The 18,419-nt window shown below is 55.2% G+C and overlaps 1 protein-coding gene across 1 annotated transcript in view; it reads left to right on the top strand.

Annotated features, from left to right (window-relative positions):
- The window catches only part of FRAS1 (Fraser extracellular matrix complex subunit 1), a 105,746-nt gene extending 88,435 nt beyond the window's left edge, over positions 1-17,311 (top strand). Inside the window, exons 46-74 of the mRNA XM_063158094.1 lie at positions 111-290; positions 1,992-2,116; positions 2,563-2,703; positions 3,216-3,446; positions 3,724-3,837; positions 4,843-4,993; positions 5,455-5,614; positions 5,854-6,016; positions 6,228-6,474; positions 6,991-7,335; positions 7,581-7,741; positions 7,841-7,937; positions 8,096-8,266; positions 8,363-8,568; positions 9,020-9,176; positions 9,691-9,891; positions 10,461-10,648; positions 10,796-11,071; positions 11,200-11,432; positions 11,718-11,878; positions 12,547-12,761; positions 13,764-13,914; positions 14,186-14,293; positions 14,451-14,610; positions 14,951-15,067; positions 15,160-15,326; positions 15,635-15,840; positions 16,134-16,280; positions 16,677-17,311. Coding sequence (XP_063014164.1) covers positions 111-290; positions 1,992-2,116; positions 2,563-2,703; positions 3,216-3,446; positions 3,724-3,837; positions 4,843-4,993; positions 5,455-5,614; positions 5,854-6,016; positions 6,228-6,474; positions 6,991-7,335; positions 7,581-7,741; positions 7,841-7,937; positions 8,096-8,266; positions 8,363-8,568; positions 9,020-9,176; positions 9,691-9,891; positions 10,461-10,648; positions 10,796-11,071; positions 11,200-11,432; positions 11,718-11,878; positions 12,547-12,761; positions 13,764-13,914; positions 14,186-14,293; positions 14,451-14,610; positions 14,951-15,067; positions 15,160-15,326; positions 15,635-15,840; positions 16,134-16,280; positions 16,677-17,246 — 5,549 coding nt within the window. The 3' untranslated portion in view covers positions 17,247-17,311. The remainder of the gene's footprint in view (positions 1-110; positions 291-1,991; positions 2,117-2,562; positions 2,704-3,215; positions 3,447-3,723; positions 3,838-4,842; positions 4,994-5,454; positions 5,615-5,853; positions 6,017-6,227; positions 6,475-6,990; positions 7,336-7,580; positions 7,742-7,840; positions 7,938-8,095; positions 8,267-8,362; positions 8,569-9,019; positions 9,177-9,690; positions 9,892-10,460; positions 10,649-10,795; positions 11,072-11,199; positions 11,433-11,717; positions 11,879-12,546; positions 12,762-13,763; positions 13,915-14,185; positions 14,294-14,450; positions 14,611-14,950; positions 15,068-15,159; positions 15,327-15,634; positions 15,841-16,133; positions 16,281-16,676) is intronic.
- The last annotated feature ends 1,108 nt before the right edge of the window (positions 17,312-18,419 follow it).

Below are 18,419 nucleotides of genomic sequence, written 5' to 3' on the forward strand. Positions count from 1 at the left end.
TTTTGGAATTACCAAAATGTTTGTGCGTGTGCTGTCTTTGCTTGAGCACAAGTACCTGAGGGATGGAGTGCGACTGTCTCCTAACTCAGCTTTGTGTTTAACCCTTCCAGAGGACAGATTTCCCCCCTCCATCATCACCAACAAGGGGCTGGTGTTGGATGAGAACTCAGCCAAGGCCATCACAACCCTCCAGCTCTCAGCCACTGACCAGGACAGCGAGGCCTCCCAGCTGCAGTACAAGGTGACCCGGCAGCCACAGCTGGGCCATCTGGAGCACGTGGCCTCCCCAGGTGAGCAGGGAGGTGCTGGGCCCTTGGAGCAGCAAAACACTGGAGCCTCTTGAGCCCTAAACATTCACTGCAGGAAAAACGTGCCCAGAGGCAGCAGCACAGAATTCCCAGAAATTGTTAGAAATCAATCCACAGAACAATTCACAGAATTGTTAGGAACCAAAGGGCCATTAGCCCAGAGGGTTGGGGAATAAGGTGAGTGGAGGCAGAGCAGCCCAATAATCCCAGTTGAGGATTTATGTGAGTTTATGGCCCTACTGCTGCTTCTACATGTCAGGAAAACCTTTGGCCTTTGCTGTGAACAGCACAGTGCCCCAAAGAATCTATCCCTTGAAGTCCTTGGAAACAGCCCATCTTGGTGAACAGATGACTTGTCCTGCACATGTGATCTGAATTTCAGAGCTGCCTTGCATGCCTGCTGACAGTGTGAGTGTGCTGTCCCTCTCTGATGAATTAATCTAAATCTGTGGTGTCACATTATACGCTCTTCTGATTTTATTGTACTCATCTAAGATTATATTTCTTCTTAGCTTTAGATTTCTCATTAACATGAGATTAAAGTGGAAATATCTGCTGTGTGTTTTCAAGATGCAGACAGTCCCTGTACAGCTCAGTTTGAGTGTGGGGTTTGCCTCATCTTCTCACCAAAAATGTGTTGAAAGGGCAGGAATAATGAATGAGTTATAATAACTCACTGCTGAGAGTAAATTAGAAACATGCACTGTTTTTGCCTAAATTGCAAACTAGCCAGTAAATCTTGTACTTTGGAGACTTCAATTAAGGACTTTATTCCTCCTATTATTTAAAATCTGATGATGATTCTGATTTCTGTTTTTTTTCATGTCTGTGAGGGACTAATAAGGATACAGAGTCACAGACTGAGGAGTAGTTGTAATCATTATTTAAACAGCCTAAACATAAGAAGAGAATACTGAAGTGTTCAAAAGAGAACCCAAACCTTCACAGCTGATGAGCTCTGAAGAAATATTAGCTGAATGTTCCATTTTGGCTCATTTATTTAAATCAGATCCTGGTGTCTTTTGTAGTGTGGCCAGCATCTGTCAGCAGCCATTTAGTGTGATATATTGGTGGCAAACTTCTTGTCAGGGTGTTTGTTGACAACAGCAGTAAAACTGTTGAACACAGCAACGAGATTTAAAAAGCTCAAGTGCTTTTTGAAATGCTTGTCAGGTACCTTTCTGTGGCTGTGTCACACCTAATGGCCTGTAAAGATGTCACTATAAATCAGTGCTGAAAAAGGGACTTGGTACGAAATGCAGGGGGTACAAGGAGGGGCAGAGAGAAGAGACACTTGGAAGGCATTTTGGAAAACTGCTGTGAGGCCAGCAGGCCTTTAGCTCATCCTCAGCGATGCCTTGGTTGGGTTAGTCCTGCCCAGCAGTGACAATCCAAGTGTTACATGGGCCATTTTTCTCCCAGCTTCTCTCCCCCTCTGCCCCAGGAGGCCCACTCCCAACAGGATGAGGTCAAAAGAAGCCTGGACTTCTTTTGGAGAAGGAGATTTTAGGAGGCTCTGTGCCAGCTTAAATCCCTGGCTCCACTGAGATTCATGGGGCAGCCTGACTTGGATCAGAACCAGCCAAAACTGAGTGCTTATGGCTAAATATGTCCTGTTTCCTGTAGTTTTTCCTTGCCTTGCTCTTTCTGTTGCACATTTTCCCCCTGTTGTTCATTTCCCAGGGACAAGAATTAGTTCCTTCAGCCAGGCAGACTTGGCCTCTGGCAGCATCCAGTACATCCACACCAGTGACATGGAAAAGCACAGGGACACCTTCACCTTCTCTGTGTCTGATGGGACAAACGAGGTCAGTCCCAGCCTGACCTCTGCCTGAGAAGGAGCCTGGGCAGAGGTGGCTGTTCCTCCTCCTCCTCCTCCTGTTGTGGGATTCCCCACATCCCTGAGGGCAGGGAGCAAGCCCTGTGCAGGGAGCAGGGAGCCACACAGTCAGACCCTGGAGAAATGCCTCTTTGCTGCTTTCTGAAAGAGCTGCATGTAGAGGGAGAGGGGCAACACAGACTGAGAGAGGGAGGGAGAGTGCATGTCCATAAATATCACAGAAAGAGGGAGAATTAATTAGTGAGGAGGGATAAAGAAGGGCATGTTCATGTGATCTGGGCTTAGCAGCTCAGATTTACTCACCAGACAAGGCTGAAATGAAGTGACCCAACCTGAAGATTGCTGTGCTCTTGCCATGAAGTCGCACTCTTGGAAGGCTGAGTTCATCAAGAGAGGTTTTTCCTCCTGTCCCAGGTGAGCCAGACCTTTGACATCACCATAAACCCCGTGGACGACTCCTTACCCGTGGTGCAAATCTTTGGGATGACGGTTCAGGAAGGGGTGAGAAAAACCATTACTGAGTTTGAGCTCAAAGCAACAGATGCTGACACAGAGGTAAGGCAGGACCCCCCCCAGCCTCCTCCCTCCCCTCTTCTGCTGCACATCTGGGCTGTTGGGAAAATGGGCTTGTGTTTTAGGACTCATAAACACTGAGTTTATGCTTAGCATGGATGAGAATGGCACTTCCTCTTCTTGCTGGGTCTGGCCAGAGGCTGAGCTGTCTGACCCTGGCTCTTCCTCACTGCTGCTTCCCCTGCAGCGAGAGATCCGGCTGCCTAAGCCAAAATCCTGCCCCAAAGGTTTTTGCTGCTCCTGCCCTGGCAGAGTGGCAAGGGACACATTGCCCAGCATGGCTGCAGGGCTGGGGGCCGCTCTTGTGTTCCTGGAGCTGTCCCGGGGTGGGAGCTGTCTCCAACCCGCTGAACCAGGAGTTGGGTGGGACGTGCCTTGCTTTGTCGGGAGCCGCCTTGGGAGAGGGATGAGGCCAGGGCGGGGCTCAGGGGGAAGCAGGAACGTGCTGGCCCTGAGGTGGTGTGCCAGCCTTGCCCCTCCCTGTGCGGGCACAGGTGGAGTCCATCACGTTCCGGGTGGTGCAGCCGCCCCGGCACGGGCTGCTGGAGCGCGGCGGCCGCGGGCAGCGTCCCCTCCCGGCCAGCACCTTCACCATGGCTGACATCTACCAGAACCTCGTCAGCTACAGCCACCACGGCGGCGGCGCCGCGCTCAGGGACCGCTTCACCTTCACCGTGTCCGACGGCACCAACGCCCTCTTCGTGGTGCAGGAGGGCCAAAGGAAGGTCAGGGGGTGGGAAGGGGCCTTGAGAGCTGCCTCTTCTCGGGGCAGGGGCCTGAGCTGCTGTGGCTGCAGGCAAGGGCTGAGTGCTCTCCTTTATGTGATCCCTTTGCTCCTTCCCTTTGCTCCTTCCCTTTGCCCCTTCCCCTCCCTGCCCTCTGGGTGTGCAAACTCACCCCAGGACCTCGATGGCAGCAGAGCTGAAGGGAGCTGAGCTGGTGATGTGTTGGGGGAGGCTCTGCCTCCCAGAGTCACCCCCTTTTATCTTGAACTGTTGTCAGGTGGTGACCGCAGCGCCACAGCGCTTCCAGGTGGAAATCCTCCCTGTGGATGATGGGACACCCAGGGTTGTCACCAACGTGGGCTTGCAGTGGCTGGAGTACACGGATGGCAAGGTAACACCTGCCTGGCCTCGGCCTGGGCTGCTTCTCAGGCTGCTCCAGGAGAAGGGGCTTCTCAGGAAAACATCCTCATCCTTCAGCACTTCTGTTTTTGTGAGGGAGAATGCCCACCCCAGGGTACATTTTTAGCTTTGCTGATGGTGGAGATGGCTTGATGATGTGCTGTAGCAGCCATGGCAGAGATATGTGGCTTTCCAAGCATATGATGCAGGAATTTCTTGTTGTGACATGCCTTTGTTGTGCTGAAGTCCAAACAGAACCCCAGGAAACTCTTAGCTTGTTTTTGAGGAGCCAGTATTAACTGTAAAGAAACACTTTGATTCCTCCCAGAAAAAAAAAGAGTGGAAGATGCTGCAGCAAGAAATTGTATTAAGAAATGGCTATCTCAGCTCAAACTCCTCACTTCAGGAAAAGCACTCCTGCAGCCTCAAGCAGCTCAATTTTCTCTCTTTCTCCTGCTGTTAAAAACATTTTGTTTTTGAAGAGGAAGCAAAATGTGGTGGAACTGAATCAAATCCCTGTGAGGGCATTTGAAAGAGGCTCTCATGGAGACTCAGCAGAGCTGTGTGAACAGTCTTGAGTGACTCCTTCAATCTGAGGCTGTTTGCAGATTTGTTTTTTTGCCAAGCAAGGCCTCACCTGAGCATCAGCACAGCTCATGGAATAGAGGTGTCTAAGAGAAACCCAAAGATTTGTCCTAGCTTTTAGCTCCAGCTAAATGAGGCTGGGCAGCTGCTTTGGAATTTGCTTTTCTTTGAGCTGCATTTGTCTTTTAAATTCAAGTAACCAGATGTGAGGCAAAATTTGAATCCTTCTTGTGTTGTCAAACACGTTGTGGGTTATCACTGTTCAAGGCTGCTCTGTACTTCCACATCCCTAGATCTTCCCTCATGGAGAGCTGTTTTGACAGAGGGATGGTTGGGTTTTTTGTGTGAACAGTCAATCAGACTTGCACTGCTGGAGCCTCAGTTTTACTCCCTTGATTTGGCTTTAATCCAGGCCACCAATCTCATCACTAAGAAGGAATTACTGACGACAGATCCTGACACAGGTGACAAACAGCTGATCTATGAGATAACAACTGGTCCCAGGAATGGTCATGTGGAGAACAAGCTGAAGCCAGAGACAGCTGTGACCACCTTTACACAGGGTATGGACCTGGGCTGTGCCCTGCTGCTTTTTTTTTCCATCAGTTGATTCAGTTTGTTAAAATAAGAAAAAAAATAGGTGGGAGGGAAGAAAGCCAAGGGGAAGCATGTTGAAAACAAGCATTGAACTTTGCTGTCAGTTGCAGAAATCCTACAATTTCTTAGAGACAACAACCTGTGTCCTGTAGGTTGTCCCAGGTTCTCCAGGCTTGTTAGAGCTGGAGATGTGACTTGGGGCAGTAAAGAGGGGTTGCAGATCTTGCAAGTGCATCTGATCATCACAGTCTGGCAGAGGTGCAGCTGTGCAGAGTCAGCACTGTGGGGGAGGCTCACTCTTGCAGGGCTGAGGGGGTAACTGCTTCCTATGCCACTGGGATCCCCAATCCCAGCAGATCCACACTGCTCATCCACAAAGCTGCCTTTGGATTCCTGTGTTGACTCACTGGCTGTTCCCTCCTGGCAGAGGATGTGAACCAGGGCCTCATTCGGTACGTGATGCACGAGGAGAAGGTTCAGGAGACCACGGACAGCTTCCAGTTCCTGGTGAAGGACGGCAAACCCAACGTGGTCAGCGGCAACGTCTTCCACATCCAGTGGTCCCTCCTCAGCTTTACTCACTCCAGGTAAGTGCCATGAGGGTCACAGCACTTGCCTGGCAGCTGGGCTCTTACCTGAGCTCCCTACAGTGTGGGAAGGAAATCCTGCCAGTGAGGAGAGGGCCCTGCCAGGCTGAACCACGGAGCAGCTGCCCAGTTATTTCCCTGCCTCGGATTTTCCACGGAGCCTCACCCTCAGTGTCACACAAACACGCAGGGTTTGCTCCCCAGCCTGTTCCTCATGTGCTTGCTTGATCCCTTTCCAGCTACAAGGTCAGGGAGAGCGCTGGCTCCGTGAGCGTCACCGTGAGGCGGCTGGGGAACCTCAACCAGTACAGCATCGTCCTGTGCCGCACCGAGCAGGGAACGGCCGCCGCTGGATCGGGAGCACGGCCCGGAGAGCAGGACTACGTGGAGTACGCGGGGCAGGTGGGTGGCACACAGCAAAGGGACGGGCTCACCATGCCTGCCACCAAGCCTGGAGCAAAGAATGGGTGGGAAGTGACCAAAACACCAAGGAGGGTGTGTTCTGTTAGTAAACTCAGGCGGGTTGTTTGCTGTTGGAAGAGGGAGCACCTCAGGAAGGATGGGGAGCTCCAGGTGGCACTCCAAGGACAGCAGTCATCTTGCTGCCCTGTAGGTGCAGTTTGAGGAGAGGGAGGACACGAAGGCCTGCACCATCGCCATCCACGACGATGATGTGTTCGAGGGCACGGAGAGCTTTTCCGTGGAGCTCAGCATGCCGGCCTACGCCCTGCTGGGCAACGTCACCCGCGCCACCGTCACCATCTCCGACCCCGAGGACGAGCCCACGCTGCAGTTCGACAGGAGCACCTTCCATGTCAGTGAGAGCGCCGGCTTGCTCTCGGCTCCTGTGCAAAGGAAAGGTGGGTTGGGCCGTGCTGAGCCCCGTGGGAGGGACACGTGCAGAGGGGGAACCCTTGGCCTTCGTCTGCTTATGGTTTTGGAGCCTTCTCCCATGTTTTGGAAGAGGTTCTGGAGCACAATGCAATGGCAAGCAATGCATGGGGCAGCGTTGTTTATTTTTTTAACCTTTCCTGTCTTTGCTGTTAAAGCCTCTTGGGTTTGGATTTGTTCCAGCTCCTGGCATGAGCAGGAGCAAACCTTTGTATTTGTTTGCTGCTTCTCTGTGAGCTAGGCAGTGCTTTATGTGGAGCCTGTCAGTGTCTGTGTGTTCTTTAACAGGCAAGTGCCACCTCTCGGCTTCCTGAGTGGGGTTTAGGAGCTTGCCTGGAAGTCATGTCTAAGCCAGCCGCTATCCAAGTTCAGCATTTCATTCCTCATCCTCTTTTCCAAATGCTGCTTTATTATTTAAGTGAAAGGTGTCTCCACCAAGTAGATTTAAAGTGTTTCCACTATGGAGTTTTCCTATTGCTTCCTAGGGGATGCCAGCAGCACTGTGTCTGCCATCTGCTACACCGTCCCCAAATCAGCCAGGGGCAGCAGCCTTTACATGCTGGAATCCGGCTCTGACTTCAAGTCCCGGGAGCTGTCGGACGAGAGCCGCCTCGTGTTGGGGCCGGGGGTCACCGTGGTGACCTGTGATGTCACTCTGATCGATGACAGCGAGTATGAAGAGGAGGAGGAGTTTGAGGTGGTGCTGGCCGACGCCTCGGACAATGCGCGCCTTGGCAGCCGGGCTTCGGCCAACGTGGTCATTGCTGGTCCCAACGATGCCTCCACCGTGTCCCTGGGGAATGCCACCTTTACTGTCAGCGAGGCTGCAGGTGAGGAGCAGAGGGCTGTGTTGGGATGCTCCCTGTAGAAGCTTTCACCATGAAGAGGTGTCAGAAGGAGCGATTCGGGGCACAGCAGAACTAACTGCAAAGGTGTGCTGCAGAGGGGCTCTATGCTTCCCTCTGTGCCGAGGGGGAGGCTGGGGGCAGGAGCAGTGCTGAAGGGAAAGGGGTGGGCTTGTGGAACGTGGCTGCTCTCTCAGTTTGTTCTCTGTCATGTGCATCTGGTGCTGCAGGACGCATTGAGATCCCAGTGCTGCGGCAGGGACCCGACCTCTCCACGCCCACGTCGGTGTGGTGTGCCACTCGGACATCGGACCCGCCCTCGGCCAGCCCGGGAGTCGATTATGTGCCCAGCTCCAGGAAAATAGAGTTCAGGCCAGGCAAGACCGAAGAGGTGAGGAGCCACTTGGACTCCTGCTGAGTCTGCTTTGCCTGGCAACACCTGTCTTGTGTTTCTGTGCATATCTGCCATTTGTTTTGAAAATCCTCTCAGGGCCACTTGAGAACTGTTAATGATTCTGCTAGGCACAGATTCCCCATGCCATCAGCACTCCAGCCTGGAGAGATTTGGTCATGCCACCTCTTCCGGGGCAAGGATCGCTGCCTGTTCTCTGAAATGATAGGCTGAGTTTGTGTAGAACATTCTTTACATTGATTAGTGGACTCAGAAAACATAATTACATAATGGCTTTACATTAGACTCCCAAACCTGAGTGCTGGGAAGGATAAAACTTTGTATGTCTAACAGCAGGAATTCCACTTTCCTCCCAGTTCTGCCCCCTGACAATCCTGGATGATGCCCAGTACCCAGTGATAGAAGGGCTGGAGACATTTGTTGTTTACCTCAGCTCCCCCCACGGAGCCGAGCTGGCAAAGCCCTTCCAAGCCATCGTGGCCATCAATGACATCTTCCAGGACGGTAAGTCATCCCTGGCAGCTGTGACTGCTCCCTCCCTGCCCCTTGGCTCCCTGTGCATCCCCAGCACTGCTTGGCTCTGTTTCTGCCCCCCTGCAGTGCCCAGCATGCAGTTCAGCAAGGACAGCTACACGGCCAGGGAGAAGGAGGGCACCCTGCACGTCCCCATCTTGCGGGCGGGGGACCTGAGCTACGAGTCCTCCGTCAGGTGCTACACCCGGAGCCTGACAGCGCAGCTCATGGAGGACTTCACCGAGAGGAGGGATGCAGAGGAGTCTCGCATCATCTTCCTCAAAGGGGAGAAGGTGAGCTGCACCTGCCTCCTGGGGGAGTGAAGAACCAGTGCTGGGAGAGGTTCACATCTCCTCCTCGGCCCTCTGTAACCAGAGGGGCTGGTAGACTGCTCCGGGCTGGTTTCAGATACAAATTCTTGTCCTGGCAATGTGACCCACTCTGAAGGGGTTGGATGTTCCAGGATGGAACTGGTTAAATTGTGAAATGCAAATCTGATGCATCAGGAGGACCCAGGATTGTTGTACAGAGAGCTGTGGGTTTGTGGAAGGAGATGCTTTTGCTTCTTTGTCTCATCATGCACTTGGTCCACACTGAAGGAGCAGCCCTAAAAATGGAAGGGTTTCTTCCAGGATGGACAGCACTCCAATGTGCAGCCCTAGATAGGGAAGTACACCCTGGCCTTTATGTGGCTTTATCAGATTTATCAGAGTTTGCTGCTTTCTCCTCTTCACTTGGCTTTAGGTGAAGAACTGCAGTGTTCACATCAGTGACGACTCTGCCTTCGAACCAGAAGAGCAGTTCCAGGTCTATCTGGGGAGCCCCCTTGGAAACCACTGGAGTGGAGCTAGGATTGGGAAGATGGATGTGGCAACCATAACTATCACCAACGACGAAGATGGTGAGTGAGGCTGCTCAGCAAAGGTGTCTGGGGGGTCCCGGGGAGTCAGCACAGCCCCATCAACGTGGATGCCTTCGGTGCCACGGTCACAGCCTTGTGTACAGGTCACTGCGGTGCACTGGGCTGGGCTGAAGGGAGAGGCTGGATAGGAGTGCTCGGACCCCCCACCTCTCCTATTTCCCATTCCCCTGTAGCTGGAGTTGCTGTGCTTCCCTTGGGAGATGTTCCTCTCCCTCCACAGCAGCACAGCCTGGAGAGATCTGTGGGGGAGAAGAGGGATGCCAGGCTGGATCACCAGCACGTGGCAGGGATTTGGGGACGTGTGGGAGGCAGGGATGGGAGAATCATTTGCCATTTTCTGTAGCCCAACACCCTCCTTAGGTTTTACCCTAAGTCACACCCAAGCCTTTTTGGCCCCCGCTTTGAGGAGCTCCTTGCCCTGAAGGTGCGGGGATGAGCCTGAAAGGTGCCAGGGTGCAAATCCGGGGCTTTTCCCTCCGTGCTGTGCCCGCAGCCCCCACCATCGAGTTCGAGGAGGCGGCGTACCAGGTGCGGGAGCCGGCGGGCCCCGAGGGCGTGGCGGTGCTGAGCATCCCGGTGGTGCGCAGGGGCGACCACAACCGCACCTCCCGCGTGCGCTGCAGCACCCGCGACGGCTCCGCGCAGGCCGGCGTGGATTACTACCCTAAGAGCCGCATGCTCAAATTCAGCCCAGGTAAAGGGGCCCCAAGGGGAGGGTTGGGGTGGGGGCGTGGCCAGAACGCCCAGGGATGTGGGAAAAGCCACTTGTCGCAGGAATTTTAGCTGATGTGTTAAACGAAGGGTGATGGGACCAGAGGACGGAGCACTGGCACCTGGCAGAGTGAAGTCCTCCTTGGGGAATGTAGGGCTGTGAGCACCACAGACCATGTTGCTGGACCCTCACTAAGCAGCTCTGCACACCTGAGGGAGAGGAGGGATGGCAATGTGCTTTGCATCCCAGGTTTTTCCTCCAGACAGCTAATAGAAGACAGTCATTATTAATCCTCAGTCGGCATCTGCTAGTAAATCTGTCACCGGATCGATTGGATCAGTTGTCATAGCTGGAGTTTTATGTTGATAGTAGACTCCTCTGGGTAAATTATTAGCAGCAATGAGTGGAAATAAAATTTATAATGTGTATTTTATCATAATGTCTCTGTGGTCACAGCCTGGAGCAGCTGCGCAGGGCTCGGACGAGAACTTGAGAGCAGTCTCTGGTGATGAATCAACTTCCCTCTGTTTCTCTTGCACTCGCGCCCCCAGGTGTGGCCCACATCATGTTCAAGGTGGAGATCATGTCCAACGAGGACCGGGAATGGCATGAGTCCTTTTCTCTGGTGCTGGGCCCAGATGATCCAGTGGAAGCAGTCCTGGGAGACATCAGCACTGCCACAGTGACTATTTTGGATCAGGAGGCAGCAGGGAGCCTGATTCTCCCAGCACCTCCTGTGGTGAGCGGATGTGATTTAGTGCCCTGCAAGTACAGATTGGAAACCGCAGTGGGATTTTGGAAATAAAATGTAGAGCTGCAGTGACAACGTGGGAGGGAAGGATGGCATTTTCCACCCTCTCCCTCAGCCCCTCTTGCCTCCACACAGGTTGTCACCCTGGCTGACTACGACCGCGTGGAAGAAGTGACCAAGGAGGGCGCTAGGAAATCCCCCTCCCCAGGCTACCCCCTGGTCTGTGTGACTCCCTGTGACCCTCACTTCCCCAAGTACACCCTGATGAGGGAGCGCTGTGCTGAGGCTGGCATCAACCAGTCCTCCATCCAGTTCAGCTGGGAAGTGGCCGCCCCCACGGACGGCAACGGAGCCCGGTCGCCTTTCGAGACCATCACGGACAACACCCCCTTCACCAGCGTCAACCACAGGGTACGCAGACATTCCAGACTAAAGTCTCCTTGGATCTGAGGCCTGGGGGTTTGGGTTTAGAAAACTGAGTGCCGCTTTCCCTTAGCCTGCTGGAAGCACCAGTGGTTTCCCCCTCCTCGTTCCCTCAGGTGCTGGACAGCATCTACTTCAGCCGGCGGTTCCACGTGCGCTGCGTGGCCAAGGCTGTGGACAGGGCCGGCCACGTGGGGACGCCCCTGAGGAGCAGCGCGGTCACCATAGGCACAGACAGTGCCATCTGCCACACGCCTGTGGTGGCGGGGACGGCCCGAGGCTTCCAGGCACAGTCCTTCATTGCCACGCTCAAGTACCTGGATGTGAAGCACAAGGAGCATCCCAACAGGTATGAGGCTGAAGAAAGGGGAGTGCAGCCCTTCCCCAGCCCCCCTGGGCTTACAGGGGTGCCCGGGCTCACAAGCACGATGTGTGTGTGAAACACATCCCTCAGGCAGTATGGGCTGCTCGGGTTCCTGCTCCCACTGTCGTCTCACAGCCTGCCCAGCTGAGGGGGTGCCCTTCCCCTCAGCAGCGGGGAGCTGGGGGGACACAGCTTAAGGCTGTGCTGCTGGGGGGATCCTGTGCCTGCCAGGCTGCTCTGTTCTGCTGTCTCACGTGCTGCTTGTTCCAGGATCCACATCTCGGTGCAGATCCCCCACCAGGATGGGATGCTGCCCCTGATCTCCACGCTGCCACTGCACAACCTGCACTTCCTGCTCTCCGAGTCCATCTACAGGCACCAGCATGTCTGCTCCAACCTGGTCACTGCCAGGGACCTCAGAGGCATCTCAGGTAACCTTCAAAGCTTCCTGAAGGTGGAAGCCTGGAAAGAAGTCAGAGAAAGGGTCTTTGTGTTCCTCTGGGCTCTCTTGACGTGATGTAAATAGCAATGAATCTTCCTGGTCTCACAGCAGTGACCAGAGTTGCCCCATTGGAGATGGGATTCCAGGCATGGGAACATTTGGGGTTGTAGGTTCATGTTGTGCTAGTGGTTTTCTGATTTTTAAATCATTTTTGTGATACCTTCCCGGTTAGAGAGGGATCTGCAGGGCTGGATCACTGTGTCTGGGTCACTGAGGTCTCCCATGAGGCAACAAAATCAATTCACTGCTGAAAGAAATATCAGAGCTGAAAAGAACAGGCAGATTTTGTCTCTGACACTCCAGGGAATGAAGTCCATGCTAGATCCAGGCAGGATCGTGTACTTTGTTCTGATAATCCCACACTCAACCCATTCCTCATTCCTTAAAGGTTAACTTCAGCCCTGAATCAGTCGGTCCCTAAGTTGGATTATTAGGATGCTTGCCCCATTCCTGTAACGGTTTCTCCTGTGAAGACCTGAGTGTGTCCTCCAGGATAAGGAAGGGAGAGGAGCTCTGGTGATTCAGGAGTGAAGCGAGCATGTGGCCTGGGGCAGTTTAAAGCCGGGAGGGGTCACTGTCCTGGTTTGTGTCCCTCAGAGGCAGGGTTCCTGGCCGAGGTGGCCCCGGAGAGCTCGGTGCTGGGCCCGGGCTATGACCGGCCCTACCAGCTGGACCCTGCAGTGCGGGAGCCCAGGAGCATCCAGCTGTACCAGCACCTCAACCTCAAGAGCTGCATCTGGACCTTCGACGCCTACTACGACATGACCGAGTTAATTGATGTCTGTGGGGGCTCTGTCACTGCTGACTTCCAGGTGAGAGTCCATCCCCAGCTCTCCCACTATCCCAGATCTCAGCTCTCAGGCACAGCTCTGCCTTGCACTTGAGTGTAGCTGCTGCTCTGCTCTGTACAGGTGGAGTGTGCCTTTCCCTCCCTGTCACCTGGAAGAGAACAGTGCTGTGTGCATTTATTTCATGTATTTTCCTAGGAGTATCACAGGTTTTATTCTTTTAATCTTCAGAGCACCAGGAAAATATTTGTTTTTTTAATGTATAGCCATACTGGAAATATAAAACATTCTCAGCTGGGCTCTCTTTTATAATTTTGGATGTGTTCTCAGCCAGTAGAAATGAGCCAAAGACAGAGCAGAAACAGCTTAGTTCATGCTCTACAACAGAGCGAGGCTATGGGATATTTTAACTCATTTCCTAATTAACAGGCTGGCAGACAAAAACCCAGCAATTTTCCTCCATAAATGAGTGGCTTCCACTATGTGAGGTGTCTCACCGCCCTCTCGTGGCTACATTATCCATGTGCAGCCCACTCCACCTCCCCTAAGCTCAGACATTAAATTCCCAGGCACTTTGCTAGGACCAGTATAATCTCTTTTAATTCCTGCCAGCCTGGACTACTTCATTAAGTTTCCTTTTATAGCTCCAATTGTTTGCACAAGCCCAGAGAAGCTACTTGGCCTGAACAAGTGCCCACTGGAGCATGTGGAGCCTGGCACCAGGCAGGCTGGAACATCTCCCTGAATTCTCCGGGGCCTGCAAAGTGCAGCTGCACTCTGCAGATAATAAATGGAGAGCTCTGGGAGGCCTGAGCAAGCAGAATTGCTGATTTTTAATTCCCAGCCTTGGAAGCTGGGGGGTTTTGAGGTGAAATTGCACCTAGAGCTCCTCTGTCCCATGGTCCCAGCGATCCTCAGCACTGCCCCTGAATTAAAACCCAGGTTTGTCTGAGGTAAAGAATACCCAGAGTCACCTCTGACCTCCCCTGAAGGTGCCTAACCCCCTTTTTGGGGTTTTATTGCCAGGTGAGGGACTCTGCCCAGTCCTTCCTGACAGTCCACGTGCCTCTGTACGTGTCCTACATCTACGTGACGGCGCCGAGGGGCTGGGCTTCCCTGGAGCACCACACGGAGATGGAGTTCTCCTTCTTCTACGACACCGTGCTCTGGAGGACAGGTGAGCACTCCAAGGGCTGTGGAATAAGTGGCTCCTTCGTGTTTCCCCTGAGCTCCTGCACTGCCACCAGAGTCCCGAGGGAGTGGGCACTCGGAATATTCCTTCCTTTATGCCTGTGGGGGACTTAGACAGCCGGGGGGGAGGGAGGAAGTGTGCAGCTGGCTCAGTGGAGGATGATGCCAAGGAAACCCTGCCTTTGGGAGGTCTCCCAGAGATCCTGGGGCTGGCAGAGGCCAGCTGAGCAGCGAGCGTGGCCCCGCTGTGCTTGCAGGGATCCAGACGGACAGTGTGCTCTCGGCCCGCCTGCAGATCATCCGCATCTACATCCGCGACGACGGCCGCCTCGTCATCGAGTTCAGGACACAGGCCAAGTTCAGAGGTGAGGGCACTGATCTGGGCAGGGACACACGACAGGGTCACACACAGCTCTGCTCTGGCACCACGGGCAGCAGAGCAAGTCCCTGTCCCCGCCAGGAGCCCCTCTGTGCTGACAACATGGGACCTCTGTGCCCTGTCACCTCCTTGTCCCCCCCCAGGGCTGTTTGTCTTGGAGCACCACAGCCTGCCAGATGTCAGGTCCTCCTTGATGACTCCAGAGCACCTGGGAGGGATCGAGTTTGACCTGCAGCTGCTGTGGAGTGCTCAGACTTTTGACTCTCCCTACCAGCTCTGGAGAGCAACCAGCTCCTACAACAGGTGAGGGCTGGGGGTCCAGTCTCCTTCAGCAGCTTCCCACAGCACGAGGCTCTCCCTGGCACCCCTCCAGCAGCCACTGCAGTAGTGTGGAATGCTCAGGAGCTTGGCCAGAGCTTGGAACACTGTTCTACTGAGAGGAAAACCAGCTCAGCCTTTTGTAAAGGAATTTTTCCAGCAATGAAGCATGTGGATAGGCTGATCCCAGAAGTGACGGTGCATTTCAGAAGGTCACGTTCATCCCTCAGGGACTGCTGGATGACATTGCCGGGGCAAGACAGAGCTGCTGCCCTGGGTGAAGAGCTCAGAGCTCTGCTTGGTGACTGCTCCTGTCTGTTCCCAGGAAGGACTACTCTGGAGAATACACCATCCTGCTGATCCCCTGCACGGTGCAGCCCACGCAGCCATGGACAGAGCCTGGAGACAAGCCCCTGCCCTGCACGGCTCACGCTCCCGAGCGGTAAGGAGGCCCCGGCCCCAGGGCAGGGCCATCCCCTTTGGGCTGCACAAACCTCATCTCCCCTTTTCTTTCCTTCCTTCTCCCAATTCCAGGTTTTTGATCCCGATTGCCTTCCAGCAGACAAACCGCCCGGTTCCGGTTGTTTACTCCCTGAACACAGAGTTTCAGCTCTGCAACAACGAGAAGGTTTTTCTCATGGATCCCACCAAGTCGGAAATGTCTCTGGCAGAAATGGATTACAAAGGGGCTTTTTCCAAGGGTAGGATTTACCTCACCTCTTCTGCTTGTTCCCACTGTTTTTCCCTGCACAGCTTCCATTTCCTGGAGAGGAAAGGGCAAAACCCAGATGTGGCTTTGCCTCTTCCACAGCAATAAATGGCATTTTGAGCATCTTACAGCCCTGTAAAACAACAACATGCTCTGGCACCTTGTTTTGTCACTCGCACCCCCCAAGCCCTTCCCAAACAATCCAAACCCTTCTCAGCACAGACTCACCTGTGGTCTGGCACACTTGGCTCTGGCAGTGTTCCCCTGGTTGGGGGATCACCTGCTCCTCTTTGTTCCCAGGGCAAATCCTGTATGGGCGTGTGCTCTGGCACCCGGAGCAGAACCTGAACGCGGCGTACAGGCTGCAGCTGGAGAAGGTTTACCTGTGCACGGGCAGGGACGGCTACGTGCCTTTCTTCGACCCCACGGGCACCGTCTACAACGAGGGGCCCCAGTATGGCTGCATCCAGCCCAACAAGTACCTGAAGCATCGATTCCTGCTCCTGGTGAGTGCTCTGCTCCTGCTTCCCCTCTGGGATTTCCTCTGGCAGCAAGCAGATCTTGACTGCAGAGGGATGAAGAAAGGAGCTCACTGGATCTTTTGTACTGCTGGTGCAAAGTGTGAGCACAGGACCGGTTTTTCCCCACCCTTTGTCCACGAGTGTCCCTTAATCCGTGCTTGCATGTAGGTGTGGAGATGGGGCATTTGCATCAGAGCCCTTACCCAGGTAGTGCCCTGCCTTCCAGCCTCTTTTGGGAAAGCAGACAGCATCCCTCAGGACACTTCTCTGCCTTCCAGGACCGAAACCAGCCGGAAGTGACGGATAAGTATTTCCACGATGTGCCTTTCGACGCCCACTTTGCTTCCGAGCTGTCCGAGTTCCACTCGGTCAGCAGCATGCCCGGAGTTGACGGATTCACTCTCAAGGTGGATGCTCTCTACAAGGTATGTACCCAGTCTTTTGATAGCCCAACACTGCCTTGTCTGTCCAGGATCTCCCAAAAACTTGGTGAATTGCAGGCTCTGGGCCCTCTGGGCCCTCAGAATTCACCTCTGACACAGGAAATGGAGATTAGGATATTATTCTGGTGATTTTATTTTTTTTTCTGAAGCATTAATGAAAAAGCTCTTTAAAAGCATATTATTCATGTTCCTGAATAAATTACTGCCTCTGGCAAAGGCTGGACATCCCACTGGGTGGTCTGTGTTACTGCTTAGAAAAACCCACTGAGATGAATTTGTCAGACACAGGACACAAAACACACCAGCTTTTAACAGAACACTTGATGTAAAACCCGACAGATGTTAATGACATCTGTCCGTGCCTTCTCTTTGGGAAAGGTGGAAGCTGGGCACCAGTGGTACCTCCAGGTGATCTACGTGATCGGCCCGGAGGGCACGGCCGGGCCCCGTGTGCAGCGCTCGCTGGCTCGCCGCTGGCAGCGCGGCCGCAGGGACCTGCCCGAGGCGCTGGATGCCTCCCTCGTCTATGACAACGAGGGCGACCAGCTGAAGAACGGCACCAACATGAAGTCGCTGCTCTTGGAGAGGGAGGAAGCTGCTGCCGCAGCCTCCTTGTCCCAAGTGGGTGCCTCCCTGGGCAGCGCCTTCGCTGCCCTCACCCTGCTGCTGCTGGTGCTGTCCGGAATTTGCCTCCTGGCCAGGGAGTGCCGCAAGCTGCGGAGGAAGCGGGAGGCTGCAGGCGGCGCTCCCGAGGAGCACCCCTTGAACACCAAGGTGGATCTGCCCCGGGGCGGCCCGCAGGCCGTGGGCAGCCGGTGTTGCACCGTCAGGAACGTTCATCCCCCGCGGGACTACGGCGGCGGCTGCCAGGGGCACGGCAGGAAGGTGAAGCAGGTGAACTTGGAAGTCAAAGTCCACAGCAATTTGCACGACGGCACGGAAGTTTAACGGAGCACACGCGTTGGGAAAAGCTTTTTATAAACTGTAAAATAAAGATAATCCCAAACTGAAAAGCCACGTGGGTGTTTTTTTAGTCTGCTGAGGAGGGGCAGCTGTCAATTCCCGCTGCTCCTGTCCTAGCAACTTTGCCGCATGGCATCGCTGCCCTCTCTCGGTGCTGCTCTAGCTCGGCGGGCTCCAGCTCTCCCCGGCGCTGGGCAGCGTGGGGAAACAATCCTTCATCCCCGGCATGTGGGAGCTCTCAGCCAGTCTCTGCGTCCTCTGGAAGAGAGTAAAGCTGAAATAAAAACCGGGCTGTCCTGTCCTCTGCCGCCCTTACGGTCCCGCTCATTCTCCTGGGGTGCGGCGGGAGCCCCTCGGAGCTGCGGCGCCGGGGAAGGGAAGGAGGGAGTCACGGGCTGCTCTGGCCCGGGGGCGCCGCGGCCTCGGGGGGCACCGGGCCGGGAGTGCTCCGGGGTGCGGTGCCGGCCCTGCCCCGCGCCGCGCTCCGTGTCCGCCAGAGGGCGCCCTGCGAGGTCCCGGCCCCACACGGCGGCTCCGCGCCCGCACCGGGGAACGGCCGCGATCCCGCACCCGGCAGCGCCCCGTGCCCGCGGCCGTCCCGGGCCCGAAACCGATCACGGGACCGAAACCGATCCCGATGCCGCCTCGGTTCTCCCGACGAGGGAGAGGCGGCACCGCCCGGGACCTCGGCAGACCCCGGCAGGACCCGAACGCCCCATCCCGGCTCTGGCTGTGGGCTCCATCGCCCGCTTACGGTCAGCGTGGTCCCGGCATCGTAGCAGGAGCGGGCATCGAGCCCAGGCTGGGCTTTGCCCAGTCTCAAGCCGAGTCCGGCCGAGAGCCGCGACCCTCCCGCCGGGGCAGAGGCAGCACCGCCCCTCGAGCGGGCACCGGCAGGACTCGGTCTCACAGCCCCGTCCCCAGTGGCGGCCCCGCCGCAGCGCTCCGGGCTCCGAGCGGTCCCCGCCACACGGGGCCGGGGCTCACACAGCGCCGAGCGCGGGTCCCGGGACAGCGGGAGGGGGCCACAGAGTGCGGGCACGGGATGCTGCAGCGGGGCCGCGACGGCGGCCGGGGGTGCGGATCCGAGCACTGCCGGGGTCTGCCGAGGTCCCGGGCGGTGCCGCCTCTCCCCCATCGGGAGGATGGAGGTGGCAC

This window comes from Melospiza melodia, chromosome 5 (genome assembly GCF_035770615.1).
Source record: "Melospiza melodia melodia isolate bMelMel2 chromosome 5, bMelMel2.pri, whole genome shotgun sequence".
NCBI classification, from domain to species: Eukaryota; Metazoa; Chordata; class Aves; order Passeriformes; family Passerellidae; genus Melospiza; species Melospiza melodia.